Source organism: Lagopus muta, chromosome 4 (genome assembly GCF_023343835.1).
Source record: "Lagopus muta isolate bLagMut1 chromosome 4, bLagMut1 primary, whole genome shotgun sequence".
Lineage (NCBI taxonomy): Eukaryota > Metazoa > Chordata > Aves > Galliformes > Phasianidae > Lagopus > Lagopus muta.
In genome coordinates, this window is record NC_064436.1 from 26,658,938 (window position 1) to 26,679,370 (window position 20,433).

Here is a 20,433-nt window from a genome sequence, read left to right on the forward strand (position 1 = left end):
GACAAGGGAATGCACTCATCAGATATTCCATGACTAACATTACAGAGGTACGCAACACTTCTTCAGCTCTTCACTTGTTAAACACAGAACTTTGAAGCAGCATGGTGGGGTTAAAACAGAGGGGAGGGTTGAGGCTGGTTTTGTTTTAAGGTCTTTGTTTCTATTTCCAAACTAGAGAATGGAGATCTCTCCTTTCTCTCCTTCCTCCCCTTCTAGGCCAGCTCTCAGCTTAGCTGACGCTCCCCAAGAGCATAATGCTCTTCACATCTACAATTCAGCTAAGGGCATGAAAGACATAAAAATGCTGTTGAAAGAAGGAGCCCTTGTGTCTGCAGTACCAGTCACAAACAACAGTTCCTGATTGCATTGTGAAATCCTATCTGCCAATGTATTGGTGGTGTGTGCAAATACCCCACAAATGCAACAGGGCTCACAGTGGTTACACATTTAAATCTGAAGGAATTCATTTTCCAGCTAGTGACACAAGCTGAATTCCACTTCTATTTGCTTTCCAAGTTAATGAAAAACTTTCAAACAGCCTCCAAGAACGTCAGCTTTGAGGAAACACCAAGCCATCTGCTACCACAGCTTGCAGAATTCTTCTCCCAGAGCTCACAATATCTTCTCTTAAGGCCAAACTTCCTAAGCAATATCTCCTGCACCAGAGCATTGTTGCTTCCATTTTACAAGAGATACCGATCTCAGGAGGGTTTGAGTTAACACAGGTATAGCATTGAGACAAGTGTGTTCTCCCCATTAGATCTTTCCCCTATTTTCCTACCCCAGAAGCAAAATATGCTTTCATACCTGCCTCCTAGGGAAAAATAACTAGCAGACGCAGTTGAATGCATCTGACAATCAGATAAAAACCACACCCACAATTACATGATGAATATATTGGAGTTGGAAGCATTTCAGCTGCTGTCACTCATTTTTTGCAGGTCTGTCCATGGTAGTAGTTATCTAGAAGATCAAGTTATATTCTACAGTGCAGTGAGTGAATGAGTGAAACCATATCCAGCTAATGTGCCACTCGTTGAAATAGCTTCTCCATGGCTGCTGCAGACCTGAATTCAGAGCTGGTGGTCACAAAGACAATATTACCTAGGGCTTTGTTTGCATTTTGGTTCTGAAACAAACTGCATTATATAATTTGTAGCAAAATGACTTGAAGAACCTGCTGGGTTTCTGTCCACTGACCTGCTGCCTCCAGTCTGTAGGGCAGCCATGGCACACAAGGCAAGAAGTCCAGCCTTTGGAATGGGAGTTGCCTTCACTGAGCCTTCCATAGTGATCTCACACAGTGAGAAAACAGCTGAGCATCCCAACATTCACATGTGCTAAAGGCAGAGGTTTGTGCTCTGGCAAAGATGCCCTTGCTTTATTTCTCCCATACCTGAAGCAATCTTTCTTCCCCTGGCAGTGCAGATCAGGATGAGACTTCATAGCACAGAGCATCCAGATAGAGGACCAAGCAGCTGTATTTTTCTATTAACCCCCCAAGCAAGTCCAGCAGCTCACACTCTGCAGTGAAAACCTGCAGTCTCTAAAAGTGTAACAGGCACTTCCTAAGCATGTCAGATTTTTGGGCATAAGTGAACAAGAGCAAACTTCTAGGTGGCATTTCCATAGGGTTAATCTACACTTGCTTGTTTATTTTGAAATATAATTATTTCTAGCAATAGCTATTTCAAAAATCTGTGTTTTCAAGGAAAAAAAAAAAAAAAACATTCCTTCGTAGGGAATAAAAGCATACGTACAAAGCACCACACACAAAGCAATGAATTGTCAGGCAGGTGGACGTGACAGGCAAAAGGACTTCCCCAGGAGGATATCTATGTAGTAGAGTACACAGTTTGTCTGAAGTTCCCAAAAACTATCATTCTATAAATGGTTTTCTTTGGTACAAAGCATAAATTCCGAGCTCACAAAGAAGAAAGTTTGTTTCTAAACACATCTGTGTGTAAGCAAATATGTAATACCAAGTATATAAAAATACTTGCTTTAACATATATCCCTCCACAGAGTAAAACATGCTCTGTAGATTTTTTCAATATTAAACATTGTTTCTTAGCATTGAAATAGGATCTGATCTTCACAAAGCGTTATGAGTCCTCTGGATATTCTCTCAAAGGGACATCTGCAAAGGTGAAATTGCAGATACTGTTTTTAAAGGTCAACACATTTCAGAGGCAATGCACCCCTCACTGTCCTTTCTTTTTTCATGCTTTATTTTGAGCATGCTGAGAGCACATGATCACAGGTTTCTTACTCTTTTCACGCAGTTCTGTAACACAGTGAGGTCTGCGAAGAACAAAAGACTAACTGCCAATGTTATTGTTTGATTTTTCCACTTGAGAACATAGTCCCAGAGCTGCAGCATATCTCATTACATGCAGGGCATTTGTATGAAGCCTGGAATAGACTTCCTGACCACATGCAGTTATTCAAGTACTCATGATGACTTTTTCCCTCCTTGAGAACATTCACACAGGGGAGAAAGGATGTTTAAACATGGCTATTCCGGCTAAATTCCAATCTGAGACTTAGGAATTTTCAGTCTCAAATCCTCTTTCCAATTTCAATGCATTACAGTACTTTCTGTAACATCCTGTCATCATTAGGCTGCAATCTCTTTTTTTTTTTTTTTTTTTTTTTTTTTTTTTTTTTGACACTGCTGGGAATTTTGCCACTAGGATTGGGAATCAGATGCACTGCTGCAAACTTCTGGCTAAGAGGTGATTTGCCAGATTGAGGTCATCAAATGTTTCCAAGAGATCAAAAATATATATATATTAGAATTTTTTTAGTCTTTGGGAACTTGCTTCTTGTAAACGGTTACTAGAATCAGTGAACCAGGCACAAGTACGATCAACACATAGGAATTACATTGACTAGACTATTTCCTCTTTACATTAGTGAAACTGTTTTAGTTATGTGCCATTGTCTCTCAGGCAAGTAAGAAAACACTGACAGCTAAAAAAAAAAAAAAAAAAAAAAAAAAGAGTATGTTACATACCTTCCCAGAAGGTGCAAAAGCAGAAAACTTTTCTTTTTTAACAGAAAACTGACTGACACATTATTCCTTTTTAAATGTCCATAATACAATGTAGAAACTTCAGTGCAGTAATACAAATTTGGACCCGTGTTCACAAAGAAGTTGCTTTTGCCAAATGTTTTGATGAATTTGAAAAGGTTTCACAGCAGCACAGATCAACACAGCTGCAGATGCTCAGAGCACCAATCCTGACTGCCACAAAGGAACCCCCAAAAATCTGTTTGTGCACTGCAGAACTATAAGGGAAACATCAGGACACACCAGTTGTGTTCTCTGCCCCTCTCCAAAGCTGAATGCCCAAAGAGAAATGTTCCCTCTGGAAGTGTTCTTATTTTGGATTCTGTTGTGCATTGAACTCCCCTATGCAAGTGCGTTGGTGAGACCCAGGCTAGACTGCAACATTCTCTAGTTTTTCCAAGAAGAAATTCTTCACTGTGAGGGTGGTGAGGCCTTGAAAGAGGTTGCTCAGAGAAGTGGTGAATGTCCCATACCTAGAAATGTTCAAGGCCAGACTAGATGGGGCTTTAGGCAGCCTGATCTACTAGGTGCCCCTGCCCAAAACGAAGGGGTTGGGACTAGATGATCCTCAAGGTCCTTTCCAACCCAAATCATTCTGTGGAACATTATTAACCAGAACATTAAGTCAAGCCTAAAAATAATTCCATGTTCTCTTTGTAAATTTTTTGCAAAGCATGATCTAAACAGCCCCGGGTTAAGAATTCTAGTTGTCTTTCTTGCATCACACAGGTGAGATTCCAGCTGTTCTGACATCTGCAGCATTTTAGCCTAACCACTGAATGTTTAAACCTTTAATGCTGCAACAGGAAAATAATAAAAATCCCAATTGCTTCCTAAATGGATGGAGGCCACTTGGGGCCAGAGTTCCAAGAATTCCCACAGTTACACAGAGGTGAAGGTCAACCGCCACAAGCAGTGCTCAGCATTCAGAGACCTCACATAACTGTGTGTGGGAGCTTCTGTATAAGGAAGAGTGAATCATCCATCTTCAACACAAGCTAGTTTTGCAATATGTTAATATTAGGAAATAAGGTGGGACATTTTGTTCTTTTTTTTTTTTTTTTTTAAATAAATGTTATGCATCAGTATTCAAGGAAGGCTTCTCTAAAATAGTTGCATGAGTTAAAACATGCCCTGGGTAACACACCTGTATACTGATGGTACACAGTCACAGAATGCTGGGACCACTGTGTGCAGTACCTTGCTTCTGCTTGCACATGCAAGCTTTGCTTCCAGAACCTGGTATACCAGTACCTTAGGTACCCCAGAACAATACCTAAGGATGCTCACAAATCACCCTCTAGGCTGCTCCATGCAGCCTCTTAGATGGGATGATTCACCTATCTATGCAACCTGCTGAAGGAGCAGAGATGCTGCATTTTACAGAACTAATATTAAAAGGAATCAATTCTAGTCTCACAGTACCCCAGTCATGGAAATTAATTGTCAGTTTAGATGAAATCTCCAGAGGTTCTCTACGCCTCAGTGTTCAAATGGAACAGATTGGCATCTTTCCTTTCCCATGTTGGGGCTGAGGGAACCATAGATGCTTTTGTATATAGCATCACTGCTAAAAAAATATCAAAAGGTACCTACAGAAATTGTTTGCAGCCAGGAGACAAATCCTGCTGTCAACCCACTGTTATCAAACTTAAGGTCCTCCTTTCATTTCTGCATACAGCAACATGGCTTTATTTTGGCTAACAATTTAGAGAATGAGCTGTTACCTTAAGAGTCATTTCTCTGCCTCTGTCAGCCAGGCATTGCTCACTACTCTGAATACAGAATAAAGCCAGCAGCAAAATCAAACCCAGAACCCCACACTGGTTCTTCAAGCTTCGTGAAGATCAGTTTAAACTAGGAAATCAGACATACATCTGTAGACTTCCTACTGGCTTTCTGAACAGAATATCACTGCTTGTGTTTAACTGCTACAAATAAAACAGTAACACAGGAAAAAATGACAAAGCTGGCAAGAACACAATGCAAGGAGCCGCTGGAAGGGTTAAAACAGAATTCCCCAGCTTAAAAGCTGAGGCACGATTCAATTCTTACAAGTCACCAAACACACATGTACAGGACTTGGCAGTATTTGTTAGGAAGTGAAGTAACCTGCTGGGATGAGTTTAAGTTGAATTACTCTGAGGCCAAACCCCTCCTCGCTTACCATGAATAAAACGTGACGGCTTTGATTTGCTTAAACTTTGCAAAAAGTCTGAAACAAAGCTTCTGTTTCTGGAAAGCATTTTTATCTGAGTGATGCACACCAAACCACGTAGGATAAATATGCACTTACAGCTACAAATACCAGAAAACCTGGTGGAGAAACTAAGGGTACTTCATGGCAGAACATCACATTCTTTGTGCATGTGAGACACTGAATGGATTAAATAGACTCAACAGTCCTATATGGGAACACAAATAGAGCAGGAAGGGCTTTGTTTGTTTGTTAAAGTAATCTCACAGGACCTAACAGCTGCTTTTTGCCTATGTAATGTTACTGCTGCAAAAGATACATAGCAATCTGAACTCTTCTTCAACATATCACCCCAAGGCATAGCCCAGGGAAAGCAACAAAGCATGCTGCAAACGTTCAATACGTTTTCCCAAGTTGACATTACTCCAGATGGAGATCCATACCCCACAAATCCTGCTGCTGTGTGCCTGCCTTGCACATTGGGTCACTCACCAACACCAGAAGCATCAGTATGCAAGCTACAGCTTGGCACATTCTGCAGCAGTGCCACCTCAACCGAAGGAACAGCTGACAGGGCACACGAGGGCCTGCAGAGGGAAAGCCCATTAGCAGGGTGAGGACAGGAAGCCCTTGAAGTTGCTGATGTGACGTCCATGGCCAGCACAAAGGGAGGCTGCAGAGGGCAGCACTGCCTTGCTCTTGGCTCGCGTTGCCCAGCACAGGCCAGAGCAATGAAAATGAAGCATTCGCTCCATTAACCTCACCGTCGTATGGATGAAGAAACTCTCGGTTTTAGGGCTTCCCTGAAAAAGAACGGATGCTCGCACGGTGTCTGACCGCGTGCCGGCACCATTCCCAGCCCCGTGGACTGGAAAGCTCGGGACCGTGGCCAGGGCAGACACGTGGCTGAGCTGCAGGGCAGGGTGGCACGCAGAGGGGAAGCAAAAGCTCATCACAGATGGAAAGAACAAAGGAACGCTGGAAAAAGCCATTGCATACAGGAAGAGCCAGAGGCCCGGTTACAGAGCTGCTGCCACAGGATACAGGATCCACGGGGAAACGGAAGCTGCTGCAAACAAGTGGTGCTCTCAGCTCATTGCCTGCCACAGCATCCAGGAGGAGGGCAGCCTGCTTTCCAGCTCTCTACATCTGAGTGATCTTTAGCTATCACTCAGTCATCTACCTCAGCAGAAGAAATGGATTGGGAAAAGCCGAGCCCTTCTTACCCTCGGATGCCTTTTAAGCATAGGTAGGCTATTAGATAAGCCAGTCTAGCAACGGGAATTAGGAAGTGGGTTCTTTGTCACTCCACAGAACAAAGTTTCTATGGAGCACTGAGTCATCAGGCATCATTCTCTGATGCACAAAAGTCCAGCCAAGGCTTTAACCTAATTTTAAGAGCTGGTCAAGATAAGTAGCTTCAGTATATAAATTAAAGAAGTAGCCACTACATGAACTGCAACACAGTCCACCCAGCACCCCACAAAATGCAGTTTTCACATTGGTAGCAAAGGGAACGTGAATTCTGCTGAGCAGCAGGGCTGTGCAAAACTTTGATATTTTTCCTTGCAGTAGGCTGTGCCACAGAGGGAGGAAAGGGCAAGATAAAGAGCTAAGTACAGCAGTTAATCTTTACCTTTCCTCTTCAGAAACAGAAACAGGTTAAGCACAAGAGACCTGCTGAGATGATCTTTGCCTGCATCAGGGCAGAAATTGTCTAAATGTTTTCTTTAAAGATTTGTGCGTGGCACCTGCTCTAGAAAATAAACTTGTCAATAAAAAGTTGAAGAACAAGAACAGTGGCCAATTAAAACGACGGTCCTGTGTTCAGATTCACAGAACTCAGTAGCACCCCAGAAAACATATCCCACCTTACTGTCTCTGTGTCAGATGTGGGGACATTGCAAAGCCAAGTGACTCAGGCAAAGGCTGCCACTGTCTGAGGGCATCACACGTGCCATTCAGCTTCACTAATTGCCGAAGTGCATCTCTGCATGACAGATTATGTTTTCACACTGCAATTTAATCTGTTGAGTTACAGTGTCATCAGTCAGGCATTATTTAATTACTGTGGGATAAAAGCCTTATTAAATCTCTCCCCGGCCTTCGTCAGAGCAGTGCATCTTACAAACAACTGAATCTCCAGGGTATATGAAAGGGAGTATTCCCTGTCTATTTATTTTAAATAACGTGTTGATATATGTAATTGATGCTGTCAAAACAGAAAAGGAATTAAAAGAGCTAGTGAACTAAAAAAAAGCTGCAAGCTAACAGGACTTAATGGTACTCTGAGGACATTAAATCTGTATTTTCCCAGCTCCAGTGTTGACACTCCCTGCCAAGCCCATTTGAAGCGTGGTTTTATCATGGAGATACGTAGGAGTCCCACGAGATCAAAAACACTGTCAAGTGGATAATGACTTGCACATTTCTCCTCTCCCACCATCTGCATGTACAGACAAAGCTGCACCCAGAACATGACAGCTCAACATACACACGTATACATATTACAGCACCTCCTGTACGAGAGCCCACTCCTCAGTAAATCTGCACGGCTTTACAGGGACTGACAAGTAAAATGCCCTTAGGGATTCTTTAAATGTGTTTCCTTGTACGCAATTCTAACTTGCCTTTGACAAGGCTTCTAAAAGACAATCCCAAATCTGCATTTGGAGTGAACAGAGCAATTAAGGCATTTTAAACAAAGGTTAAGTCAGTAATCAGAAAAAAATCCATCATAATCCACAGAACCACTATAAATGGATTTGCAAGCATTTGTGGAAAAATTCTGCTCTTTTGAATCCACAACAGCTGCCTCTAGAGGTGCACAGAAAGAGCACAGAATTGGAGGGAAGCCACACTTGCCCACAGCTCCTGCCTCAGGAACCACTTCCCAAAGTAGCTCCGTGGGCTCTCCCTATCCACCTTCACTGCTCACCTCTTCCCGCTGCCCAGCAGGGAGTAACTGGGAGTAACAGGGAGTACTGCTTGCATGGGCATATTTTTACACACTTCTCATTTTCATTTTTAATTATAACAGAACCATAGAGGAAATACTTGGATGTCTACTTTTGATCAAGCAGTAGCAGAAATTTACAAAAAACTAGGTGTTTACAGTTCAGCAATCATAAAAAACATTATTGGGCAAGTAATTCATTTCTCATGTGACTGTAGCTTTACAGCTAGCTTCTTTATTATTCAAGCTACGCTCTCTGTATAATACTTCACAGATATAAAAAGTAGGAAAATTATACATATATTCCCAGGAAAGCAAAATTAACTACCTGAAGAGTGCCAAAACAACTCACTGTTCCCATTCTCTGTCCTTCTTGTACTAAGTTCAACAGTAGAAGAGGGCAAGACAGGGAGAGCCTCACATTATCTAACGCTTGTAGCTAACAAACACCTGCAGCATATCTGGCAGTACATATCATTCAGAGAAATGGATGTCCAATAAATAGAATGGGAAAAAGAACTAGAACAGCTAAAAATGGCCTTCATTTCAAATATCCATCACTGCCAAAGCTATGACCCTTCCATAGTCATCATCCAAAACAGAACAGATGGAAGCTAAACATGCTTTTATCCATCACGGGCTCATAATAAACTGTAGGCTGCTCTTCCTGCCTGGTTCTCTTTCACCATTTCTCAAGTGCTCCTCTACAATACTGCAAAAAGACAGCACACAGATGTACGTGCATCTTTTGTAAATGAGTTTCATGCTATGACGATCCTTTTGTCTTCTGGGCTTAACTTGACTTCACATTGATAAGGAAATGAAAAGAGTATGGTCCAAATTATTGCATTTTTTACAGTGTAAACACTCATTTTACTTGTCTTTTTGGTAGCTCAGTGTTTATTTCCATTATTCATTCTTAGTTCCAGCCATTTTCTCTCAGGCCTTGCTTTTAGGGTTTGGCTTGCCTGCTGCATATTCTTTCCCCCTTGTGCATCATTTTGTTCACATAGCTAAGACAGACGCTCTGATCTCTGAGCAAAGGTTTAGCTAACAGCTTAAGCACTAAACTTGAGTTTTCTCCTCAAGCCCACACTCCTCTGTTATTAGGAAGCAAGGTCCATTTTCAGAGACAGCGGTGTGACATGAACTGGACTTCAGTACTTTGCCCTGAAGAACGGCAGGCCCTTGTGGAGCCAGCCTCATTTGGGGACATTTCCTCAAGTTCAGCAAGGTCTGCACTGAGCCAGCTTATCTCTCATCAGGCTGTACCAACCTCCTGTTACTACTCTCTAACATTACCAAGAGCACTCATGGCATCACCATTCTTGATGTGCACCTTATCCCACCACACATGGAGAGCTCCCAAGGGCAAGTGGGATACAATTACTCCTGGCCCACCGTGTCAGAGGCGTGTGTCCCTTTCCTGCAGCATCACCCCATCCTTCCCACTCCCTTCCCAAGGCCAGCAGCCCAGCAGGCTCAGTGCCAGCTCCTTCTGCCATGGTTGAGGACAATAGCACGCTCTGTGCTCTGACGGCTGAGCTATGCCAAATGGCAGCAGATGGAGTCTTCCCCTGGGGCCCCACATTGGCAAGCTGCAAAGATCAGCCTTCCCTGGGTGCTCGCCTTCTCCCTCCTCCCCACCATCACATTTTCCGTCATTGTCCCTGAAAGGAGCCCTTTGCAAAGCAAATCCCTCTGCCGCCGCAGCTGCCCCGGGGCCCACAGCCTACACAGTACACCAGGAACATCATCTGCAGGATACAGGCTGCTACAGCCTTCATCTCCTCCCACAGCAAGAAAGCCTGCTTGGTCAGCACAGTGCCATCCAGTACTGCCCCTTGACATTATTCCTTCATGAATCATCATGTAAACTGCAGACCAGCCTCATTAAGACCTAACAGCCTGGTGCTTGTGGTTTGAAGTGTTCCTCACCAACATACATCAATTGCATGCTGCTTCTTGGTATTTCTGCCAGAAAACAGAAACTAGCCACTCTCTCAACCTATGAATATTGTAGAGATTTGAAATGCAGCACAGAAGATCAAGATTTCCCAACTGTCCCACCTGCTGGCTTTATAGAAGATACACTTTAATCAGCAGTGACCTCCAGAGGGAAAAGTTCAAGCTGCAACCCCACAAGAAGAAATGAAGCAGTGTCATCCTGTGCAAGGACATTTACATCCCAAAGAAAGTATGTTTTTCTGTTGGAGGGAATTAGTCAGGTAGCCTGTCTTTCACCACGCTGAATAACAAATCAACGCCAATTACCAGTACTTGGCAACTGTGAAATTGACAGATACCAAGAAGAAATTATTTTTTTTTAGCCTTACATTTGACTGCTGTAGTCAAGAAACTAAAACTAGCAAGCATCTTATGCTTGCCAAGGGCTACAAAATTGTTCTCTAATGCATAGCTGAAAAGGAAAAAAAATATTTTAAGTAAGGATCAACGTTCCCATAGCACCAGTAGTGGAAAAGAGGGAAGATGAAATAGCCTGCAAAGGGGCTAAACAACTCCCAAGCCTCCTACAGCCACAGTGCAGGGAATGAGTTCAGGCAGCAACACTCAAGCACATGAAAAAAGAGGTGAAACTGCTTGAAGGTCCGAAAACTTCAGGAAAGGTTTTCATTTAGATGGTCTAAGTACCAAATAATACCATATTTCAAGGATGCAGGCCCCTCTACTTCAACTTCCCTACTTCCAGAGACAAATAGGCTTTGGCAAGTTTGCTACCTGCATCCTTACTCCTCCAACATTTGTGGCACCAACTCTCAGTGCACCAAGCAGTAACTGAAGGCAGGATCTGCTTACAGGCTCAGCCACAACTTCCCACACATCTTTGGGTAAGTGATCTGCTCTTCTTTCTGACTTTTCAAGTAGAGTACCTGCAGCTATTTAACAGTGAAGATACACATGTTTTCATTTACCTTTTGCACCTGCAGATGTTCTAGCCAAAAACATTGGTGAACACTAGGATTTCATCATTATTACCACCGCAGAAACTCATCAGACATCTGCACAACACCCTACAAATAACCACATCTTGCACAACTATACCTCAGAGTATCACTCAGTAGCAGTTCTGTCTTACTCCTTCCTATACTATTTTCGTTCCTTAAGTACAGATCACCTTTTAATAATCAAAATACAGAAGGTACACACAGACAAGTATAAATAATAAAAAACATCATTACAGGAGTAGAACCTTGCACAGTGACTTAAGCTGATGGATGCTCAATTCTGTTAGCACAGAGAGACAGCAAAATAATAATTACTGTAATACACCAAGAGCATCAGTAACATGGAGATCTAATAAAACATTTTCTCAAAGTGCCCAAATTAGCACTAGTTTAGTACTGTTTTACCCAGTACTACCTTTTCACTTCAACTTCCATCATTTTTTGGGAAACTTGAGTTCTAAGCTGAACTTTCTAATACGTCAAGTATGTTGCTGACACAAAACAAGGTAAAAATTGAAGCCCTGCACAGGGTATTCAACATAGAAACTCGCTTATTACCTCAGTGGACTGTTGGTCAGTATTAGGGGGACATGCATTGAAGCCTAAAACAAATGAACTTACTAGTTGTTCAAACTACTGTTGTAGTTACAGAGATAATAATTATGTTTCTTTTAAGCCATGATGTTTGTCCTAACACAGAAGTGCCAAAACACACGATTCTTCTGGCTAATGAAAGTGTGTTTCCACGATATACCATTAATGCACATAATGTAGACATTGCTGAATATCTAGTGTAGCTTCTACTTGTAGTTTCATAGCTCATTCAGGCCATGCACCCAGGGTTCAATTTATCTTCAGCCCCACACAGTCCTATCAAGAGCTCTTTCTGGTTAAGCTTGTGTGCTAGCAATAGCGCTGAGATGAAGAAACTCATCACTGATGTACCTTTCAAAAAGGGGTAGGAATAAACTATGTCCTCGGATTTAACTTTTGTGACACAAGCTACATCTTCCCTAAATGCAAATCTGGCATACAGGTGTATTGATAGTGAAAATACATACCACAAACCTGACACTCAAGTTTGGTCTTACACCACAAACTTTTAAATATGTCAATGCCATTATGCCCCAAACTCTTCAGTGACACCTGTGGGCTGCACATAGGAGCTTGCCCAAATGCACATTAATGCAAACTTCATCTATGAAACAAGCACAGCAGATCACACACATCATATGTTGAGCAGCAACAGATATAAACAGTCTGCTTCTGAAGTAGAAACAGCAATTAAAAATCATTTTTTTCAACTTTTATTGTATATATCCACATTTCAGTCACAGAATAACCAAGTAAAGAATCTGCACACATTCAGAGCAATTGCGCAGTATTCTGCTTCATACGCAATTAATGCCATTGAGAACAGATGATTGAAAATTAAGTGGTATTACTTGGCAGTAAAGTCCATGAAATCTGCAAGAGTCCAGAAGTCTTCATAAGTGCTTCATCCATCACGAGTTTCCAAAATAGATCTTAGCAAGTCAATAGCACTCAGAAAGCAGGCAATAGTACTACCACGCTATTGTAAATACACGTACTTTTAACTTATAATCTGTACTCACAAAGATAAAAAGGAATTGAGACAGCAGGCTCCATATACGTAGACTTGTGACAGCTTGTGTTTCAGTAGCTTCAGAGTTAAGCACCCAAGCCATAAGAGTGCAGTAACTTGCCTATTCTTCACATACTGAGTGCTTCAGAAGACATTTAGGAAGGGCTCTTTACCTCTTTTAAACAGCCTTTTCATCTAGATTTAATTCCCTTGGCTTTAAAAGCAGATGGGACAAACTCAGTGCCTTCTCCCAGCACTGCTCAGTAGTCATGACAACAGAGGCAGGAAAAAAAAACATAGCTAAAAGGTATATTATATGCACTGACCTGTAGGTAACTGAGCTTGACATTAGTAGATTTTATGATGCCAGCACAACAGCTTGATGGCGTGACCTACCATCTCATTTCACAGGTCTGTAGGATCAGGGATGGTTTGGGTGGTTTTTTTGTTTTGGTTTTCAACTGTGAGCGTGTCACACATCTGTGCATCATGATAGTTGCTGCTCAGGATAAGAGTACATTGCCCCAGAACCAACACTATTAACCTTTGCTGGCTTTACTTCACTGGCTCAATGACTCCACGCATTTCTAAGGGTCGGACAAAAAAGCTGCAGCTTGAGTGTGCTACAGCTTCCTTCAAAGGTCATAAGCAAGACAAAGCATGGCAATGTGGCCGCACACACGGAGGTTGCTCTGTACCAAATACATATTGAAGAAATTTCTGCATTAATAAGGGCAGCAATGCATTCAGATCTTCATTATGAAGTGAATAGCTAGTGTCCCTTTGATTAAACTACCTTCCAGCTCCCTCTAAAAAGATATCAGAGGCACAATTAGTTCAGCCAGCAACATCAGCAATGTCCTTGAGGGTCCTGTGCTCCTGACAGCTAATGAAGAGGCACTGTTGACTGTCAGTGCACACGGGGGAGGCATCCATCTTGGTGGCAGCACCAATTAAATCCACCAGGGTCATAGCAGGAGACAGGAATCCAGAACAGGGAACAAGTCAGACTCGACCACTTTTAGATTCAATCTGAGTTTTGTATCCTGCAGAGAAGGGAATCGGTGCTGCACTAGCCATTTTTGTGGTGAAGAGATCATCTGTGCAATAGAAACTACAGTGAGAGTTCCTCTCTGCACACAAACAGTTTTCTCCTGGAGCCAAATGTAGAGAATTAGCTCTGTGCATTGTATTCCTAACATTCTCTATGCTTTCAGGAAAGTTACCCGCAGTACATAGGGATGTATCCTCACACTGGACATGGCATTTAATCCTAAGAAAATGAGACAGATAATTCTAGCCTCTTATTTCTCAAAAGGCTATATATCTTTAGTGGGGTGAAGGAGAGGGAATGACCTTACTTTGCATCTGGGGAGGTTCAGGTTGGATATTAGGAAAAAATCCTTCTCAGAAAGAATGGTGAGGTGCTAACATAGGCTGCAGAGGAAGATGGAGTCACCATCCATTGGGGAGTTCAGTAACCATGCAGATGTGGCTCTGAGGGACATGTAGACATGGTGGGGATGGGTTGAGCATTGGACTTGATGGTCTTAGTGGTCTTCTCCAAACTTATGACTGTGATTATGAGAAACAACTATTTCCAAACATCAGGGCTCATAACCCTCTAAAGTACTTCCAACCCAGAGACATGATGCAGCATGACTGGCAAAATAAAATCTCATCTAACAGTTGTGCCTCTTTAATACCTCCAGATAGAGTCCTGTTTAATACCTGCAGATAGAGTCCAGCCTCTGTCATCCCACAAAAATCCTGTTTTACTAGAACTGTCAAGTATTTACATCAGTATAATACTGAAATAGATGTTGCAGGAAGTGTTTTTGTGATACAGCAAGCTAAAACAAATTTTGAAGTGTCTTATTAGCAGCAGCATGCCTTTAAAACATCAGCATCAGGTCTGGACATAACACTTGGCCTTTGAAAAACTGCATCCTTCTCATACACATTACAGAAGGAAATTGTATAGTGCTTTCCAAGCATTAAAACATATGCATTGTAGATCAACAGATAAAGACAGTCAAAATCAATATCCAACTTAAGGTACATAAGAGCATTGCAAAGAAAACTGTTAGTTTGTTGAAGAAAAAACAGTCATACATAATATGTCTGCTTTGTTTTTCTTGTATGTCCCCTAGGAAAAACAAAAACAAGTGAACTTGTGAAATCCACACATTCCAGGCATTGATAAACTCTTGATAAAAAACACTAGGTAGCAAGAAACATCTTTTGCAGCCTTCCCATTGCAGCGGCTTAAGAACTCACGGTGAAATATCCTCACAGGGCTTAACCTGCCAAACACTCTGCCAACAAGGAGCCAGAGAGTTTTTAATGACTTTACAACGCACCAGCAGATGTATGTCTTCTTATACCTCTCATTGCACTGGTAGAGGCTAAGGGGCCTGCTTACCAACAGTGAGCTCAGGGATGGACTTATGTGGGATGGAGCTTCCTCTTGCCAACTGTCAGCCACAAGCACACAAACCTAAACCATCTAAGATGACTCACATAGAAAGCAGATATTCTATACAAATGAAACACCACTTGGAATTGGAAAAAAAAAAAAACACCCGCAACCATTAACTTTGAGGAACGAAAGCACGTTGCAGCAATAGAAGCAAAAAAGTTTATTATCCAATCTTTTACATAAAGGAAGCTAAGAAAAAAAAAAATCAAAAATTTGAAACCACTTCACGCTCCCTACCAGAACACTCAGTCTGTAGAAAACTTCATTTGCCAGATGGTATGCAATTAAAAAAAGATGACAGAAAGGAAGAAAAAAGGCCTGTGGACACCTCTTTTTTCTGACTAATAAAAAAATCATTTTAATGATTTCAAAGTTCTGGAATTAATATTTCACTCCCTTGCAGAGATTCTCTCATAAAGCTCCGTGCTTTGGAGAAATGCTCTGTATTCAAAAGACTTCAAGTCCACACCTAGAAACCCAATGAAATAGCACTCACTGCTCTGAGAAAGCACAGCATGAGAATCTTATGCCAGAAGACAGAGACTCAGACATGCTGTGAGCAGCAGCAGCTCAGGTTTTCCAAAATCTCAGACTACTTAGCAGGGTACTCTCCATAGCAGCAGCTGGGAGCACTTCTTTAACACCAACTTGTGAAACCTACTGCAGATTTCTAAATTACCTGAGAGTAATTCTTAGAGGGGAAGCCGAGATGTAAAAGCAGCCAAATGTTTGAACAATATCACTGAGAAAAAATACCATCGGTGTCAAAACTAAACCCTGAGGCAGATTTGCACATAGCAATCTACTGAAACTGGTTTTGTTTAACAATCTGTCCAGTTAAAGCATTTGAAAAAGGAGCTGAAATATTTTACACTTATGTCCTATTTCAATGTATATTCAATATTTCCTTCCACTTGAAGAAGCAGAAGTTGTCATTGCAGCAATCCATTAGGCCTTTTTCAATTAGTACCACAAAGCCAACTAACACCTTGCTCCCCATGCCCATGGAGAAACTCAAACTGCTTTCTGAAAATCTGTATGTGCAGGAACCATGAAGTTCATCTACACCGAAACTGAAGTGGTGTGAGATGTTCTCCAGCAATGTGCTTCAACTTAGCTTCCTCACTTCGTATACCGTAGTAAGCTTACATACTTCCATAGTAATGTCAGCATGTAAGCATTTTTCTCTGAAATTAGTCTTATTCAGGCAACTGATTTCCCCATTTGTCCCCAGTCAAGTGGCTTTGTAACGCAGTACAATCAAAGTACAAATACATCCACACGTTGAACTGCCATGCTTTGCCAGTGGTCAAAGTCGCAGTACAATCACACCAGGTCTAAAAGCAAAAGACCCCATAAGGAACGTAAAGAATGACATTTGGAAATGTATGTTTTAGTTTAAACAACTCTAACAAAATATTAACACTCGTCATGTTCCCCATTCAATAAACATCAATCACTTCCAAGCAATTACTCTGTCCCGGATCACGTTGAAACTGTGGTGATGCACCCGAAGACCAGGATTCAAGTCCCAAAGGTACCTACACACAGCCTTAGAAAGCCACTGGCCCTCACACACAGCTCTCCATGCTGCTCTCACCCAATCTGCCTTCAGGTAACACCTGGAAACCCAGAGAACCCCAAAGCACACTCAGCCTTGAGTGAAAACCCCACAGGGAAGGCAAAGCTCCCCACACGCTGCTTAAGGATGGACTTGAGTTTTACAAGTGCCTCCTCCTGAAAAAACAGGAACTTCTCATCTCAAATCCATGCAGTCACTCACTACTGAATTCCTACTTAGGAGTTATCTCCAAAACCTAAAGAAACCACTGCTCTGAGCAAAAGAGGCTGTTAATAAGTCATTAGTCACCTTGTAGTCACATGGACTCCGGGGGCAGAACAGGAGGCAGTTTCACTCCTGTAAAGCAGCCTCATCAGTACAGAAAAAAGAACAACTTTAAGCATTAAACAATGTCATGACTTAAGGAATGAACAGAATGTTTTGAAAATGCAAATTCAAAGCATCTGTATTGTAATTAGAGCACCAGACTGCAAGATGTTTGTTTCCACACATTCATTTCTTTCATTCATCCTCAGACACAGCTATGTACAGAGAACTAGTTTCACAGTATAAACCAACTCCCACATACATTCCCAAAATAATTTGCATGTATTGCCAACAAACAAACACACAAGTTTTCAGGCCACCCCCAGATGCAGCAGACAAAAAGAGGACTTGTCACTGCTGCCTAAAGGATTACAGAACACAGTTCCAAGAAGAGAGTGAGCCTCAGTGCTGTACATTTCACACAAGGTGCAGTTAGGCTGACAATTAAAAACCCTGCAAACATCTTGCTGATGTGTAGCTGTTCTCTCATACATAAGTGAACAAAGGTTAAGGAAAACCTTGTCTGTAATATTTCTCTCAATTACATCCAATAAACTACATCCAGTTGCCGCAGCCTGCCTCTAAAACTGGCTTTTATGAGTCAGTACAAGCATCCTGCTGACAAACAGCTCTGTTGGAAAATGCTGACACTACTGGCCTTAAGGAGCAATGGTGACAACGACAGGAGGAAAACTTGTTTCATCTTCATTTGACATCTGCTGACAACATTCCCACAGGCACTGATCTGCCTTCCTGGTCAGCCCAGGTCTCAATTTCATTTTCAGCTCTCCTAAACCAAACTTTTTTCCTCATGGCATCAGGAGAACAGCTCTGGTATCAGTTGCTATAGCTGCACAGTTAATAGCCAGGGGCAAACTGGTACTACCCTAAACACATTCAAAAATCTTATGAACAGGACTAAACAAAACCAAAAAACCCTACCAGATAAATACTGATGACAACCTGTGTTCAAATTATTTAACCTGAAGACATGACCTGAAAAAGCATTCCTTCAGTTGAAAATAATTCTTCTCAGTGGAAACAAGATTTTAGCCAACACCAGACCTGCAAATTTATCAACAGGTTTAATTCAGTACACGAAAAGATAACAGTTTAAAATATGAACTCAAGCTGGAGTGAGCGCTAAGGAAACTTCACAAACAGATACCATGCTTGTTTTCTTGGCATACTTACCCTTCACTGCACATAGCTTTCATGAACAAATTCCTCACTAAATACATAAAAAGAAAAATAAAGACACTCTGTTGAGCTGTGTCTGCAAATTCCGCTCAGCTCTGCTCCTCCTTACTTTCTGAGTGGATGCTCTCTCCACTCTGGAAATCTATTTTGTACTACTTGTGCTTCTGCAATACATAAAAATTGCCATGCTTTGGTCAGGACAGCCAAGCTTGTAACTTGACATTCTCCAGTTTAAGAGCAAGGCCACAAAGATTTGTTTCCATAAATGTTATCCTCAATTGATCTTTTTCAATAGCCATGACTGGAAAGTACACTAGTACGTAATATGAGGATTAAAACAGAATACATTGAATAAACACAGTGATCTAACCAGATGTTGAGACCCTTCACAAATTGCTCCAATAATATACACACTCAGGATTACCATTCCATTGGCAGAACAACATTCTTTAGACAAATCCACCCCCAGAAAAACACCAAAAAAAAAAAGCAAAAAAACCCAACACATGTTAAAAACAAATTTAGGGTTTCAAACCAGCAATGTTTGGTGGTGTTCAACCAATTTAACCACCCAAGGGACAAGGCACCAGTATCAGGTGATGGCACCAGTGCCATCAGCAAATATGCAGTAGTAAAATGCTGTTTGCGCCAAGTTACTGATCCCTCTGTTACCACTGGAGGCTCCATTCCATAACAACCAGTTCTACTTCAAATAAATACAAAACCCACTCATACTGCCAGTATTCTCAGTGCCACAGCCCCAGCTGCAGAGCAATCACAGTTTACACTGACAAATAAAAACCATGTTGTTTTCCTGCATTGCCAGAGGTATGCAGGGAAAAAAAAAATGAATGAAAGTATTAACAAATTAACCAATTTTTTTCCTTTAATTGAATCATTAATCACTTTCAGCTTCTGTTCTGGCTGAACAGATGCAGCCATTCGTCACTGAGAACACAACCACAAAGTCTTTACAAGGTGTAGAATATCGTACCTGGAACAACTTCAAAAAGGAACTTTCCTGGACTCTCTTCATTGCAGGGGTGCTCAATTACTCTGTTGCCAGGCAGAAAGATAGCACCCTAAGGAAGAAAACAACATCACATATAGGGTCAGAACTGCTGCCTTGCTTGTGATAGACAAATGCTCCTTTTTGCTGTGACTGGGGGACGCATGCATGTGCTGCTGCTCCTGGGCAGCTCATTTCCAAACTCTCAGGGGAGATAAAGCCAACTGTCATAGATCACTTTCATTAACTAAGGCATTCAATACTGGCTTTAGGTTTTTTCCCCATCTCTTTAGTTTTTGATACTATGAAGATTTTTGTACTATTTATGTTCATGCTGCAGGGCATATTCTGATATGCAGAAGTATTTACAGTTGCTGGAATGAGAAGATTTAAATTTAAAAGAGAGAAGAGCACACTCTTTTCACCAAAGAGCATACCCTACAACCAACGCCTTTTACTGAGAGCAGGGGAAACTGAGGCTGTGTTGGCAGCACCCACTCACCATACACTCTATGTACAGACGTGTCCTAAAAGCAGTAGGCACCCAGGCCCAGCAGCTCACCTCAGAGACATTTTCCCTCAATTCCTGCACCCAGCATTCACTCAAGAGCAACTTTCAGCAGCTCAGGAGCTTGTGTCCATGAACACGGAAAATACACTTTGGATAATTACACACCATGTTATTCAATTAAACAAAAACATGAGATTAACACCTAGCCAGCAGCACTGTAAATACAAATCAATTTATGAAATTGAATGAAATGAAAACTGCACTTAACTTGGCTGCACACTCATTAGCAGCACACATGCTGTGGCCTCATTACAATGGGATGTGATGCTTTGCCATTCTTTGATGCAAAATCTTTTCAATATTTACTTCAAAGCAAGTTGTCACAATAACAGATTTTTGAGAACACAAGAAAACAGTCATAACATTTATAACTTCATCTCCTTCATTTCATGGTTCTAACATTCCATCTACTAAAAGGCAAAGCCTAAATCCCACATCACATCTGAAGTAATATGAAAGGACCCCATATAGCAATGCCATAA

The 20,433-nt window shown here is 41.6% G+C and overlaps 1 protein-coding gene across 4 annotated transcripts in view; it reads right to left on the reverse strand.

The window, feature by feature from the left end:
• The window catches only part of ARHGAP24 (Rho GTPase activating protein 24), a 204,312-nt gene that overhangs the window by 82,321 nt on the left and 101,558 nt on the right, over positions 1 to 20,433 (reverse strand). For all 4 annotated transcript variants that reach the window (XM_048942899.1, XM_048942900.1, XM_048942897.1 and 1 more), the window contains exon 3: positions 19,366 to 19,453. In XM_048942899.1, coding sequence (XP_048798856.1) covers positions 19,366 to 19,453 — 88 coding nt within the window. The remainder of the gene's footprint in view (positions 1 to 19,365; positions 19,454 to 20,433) is intronic.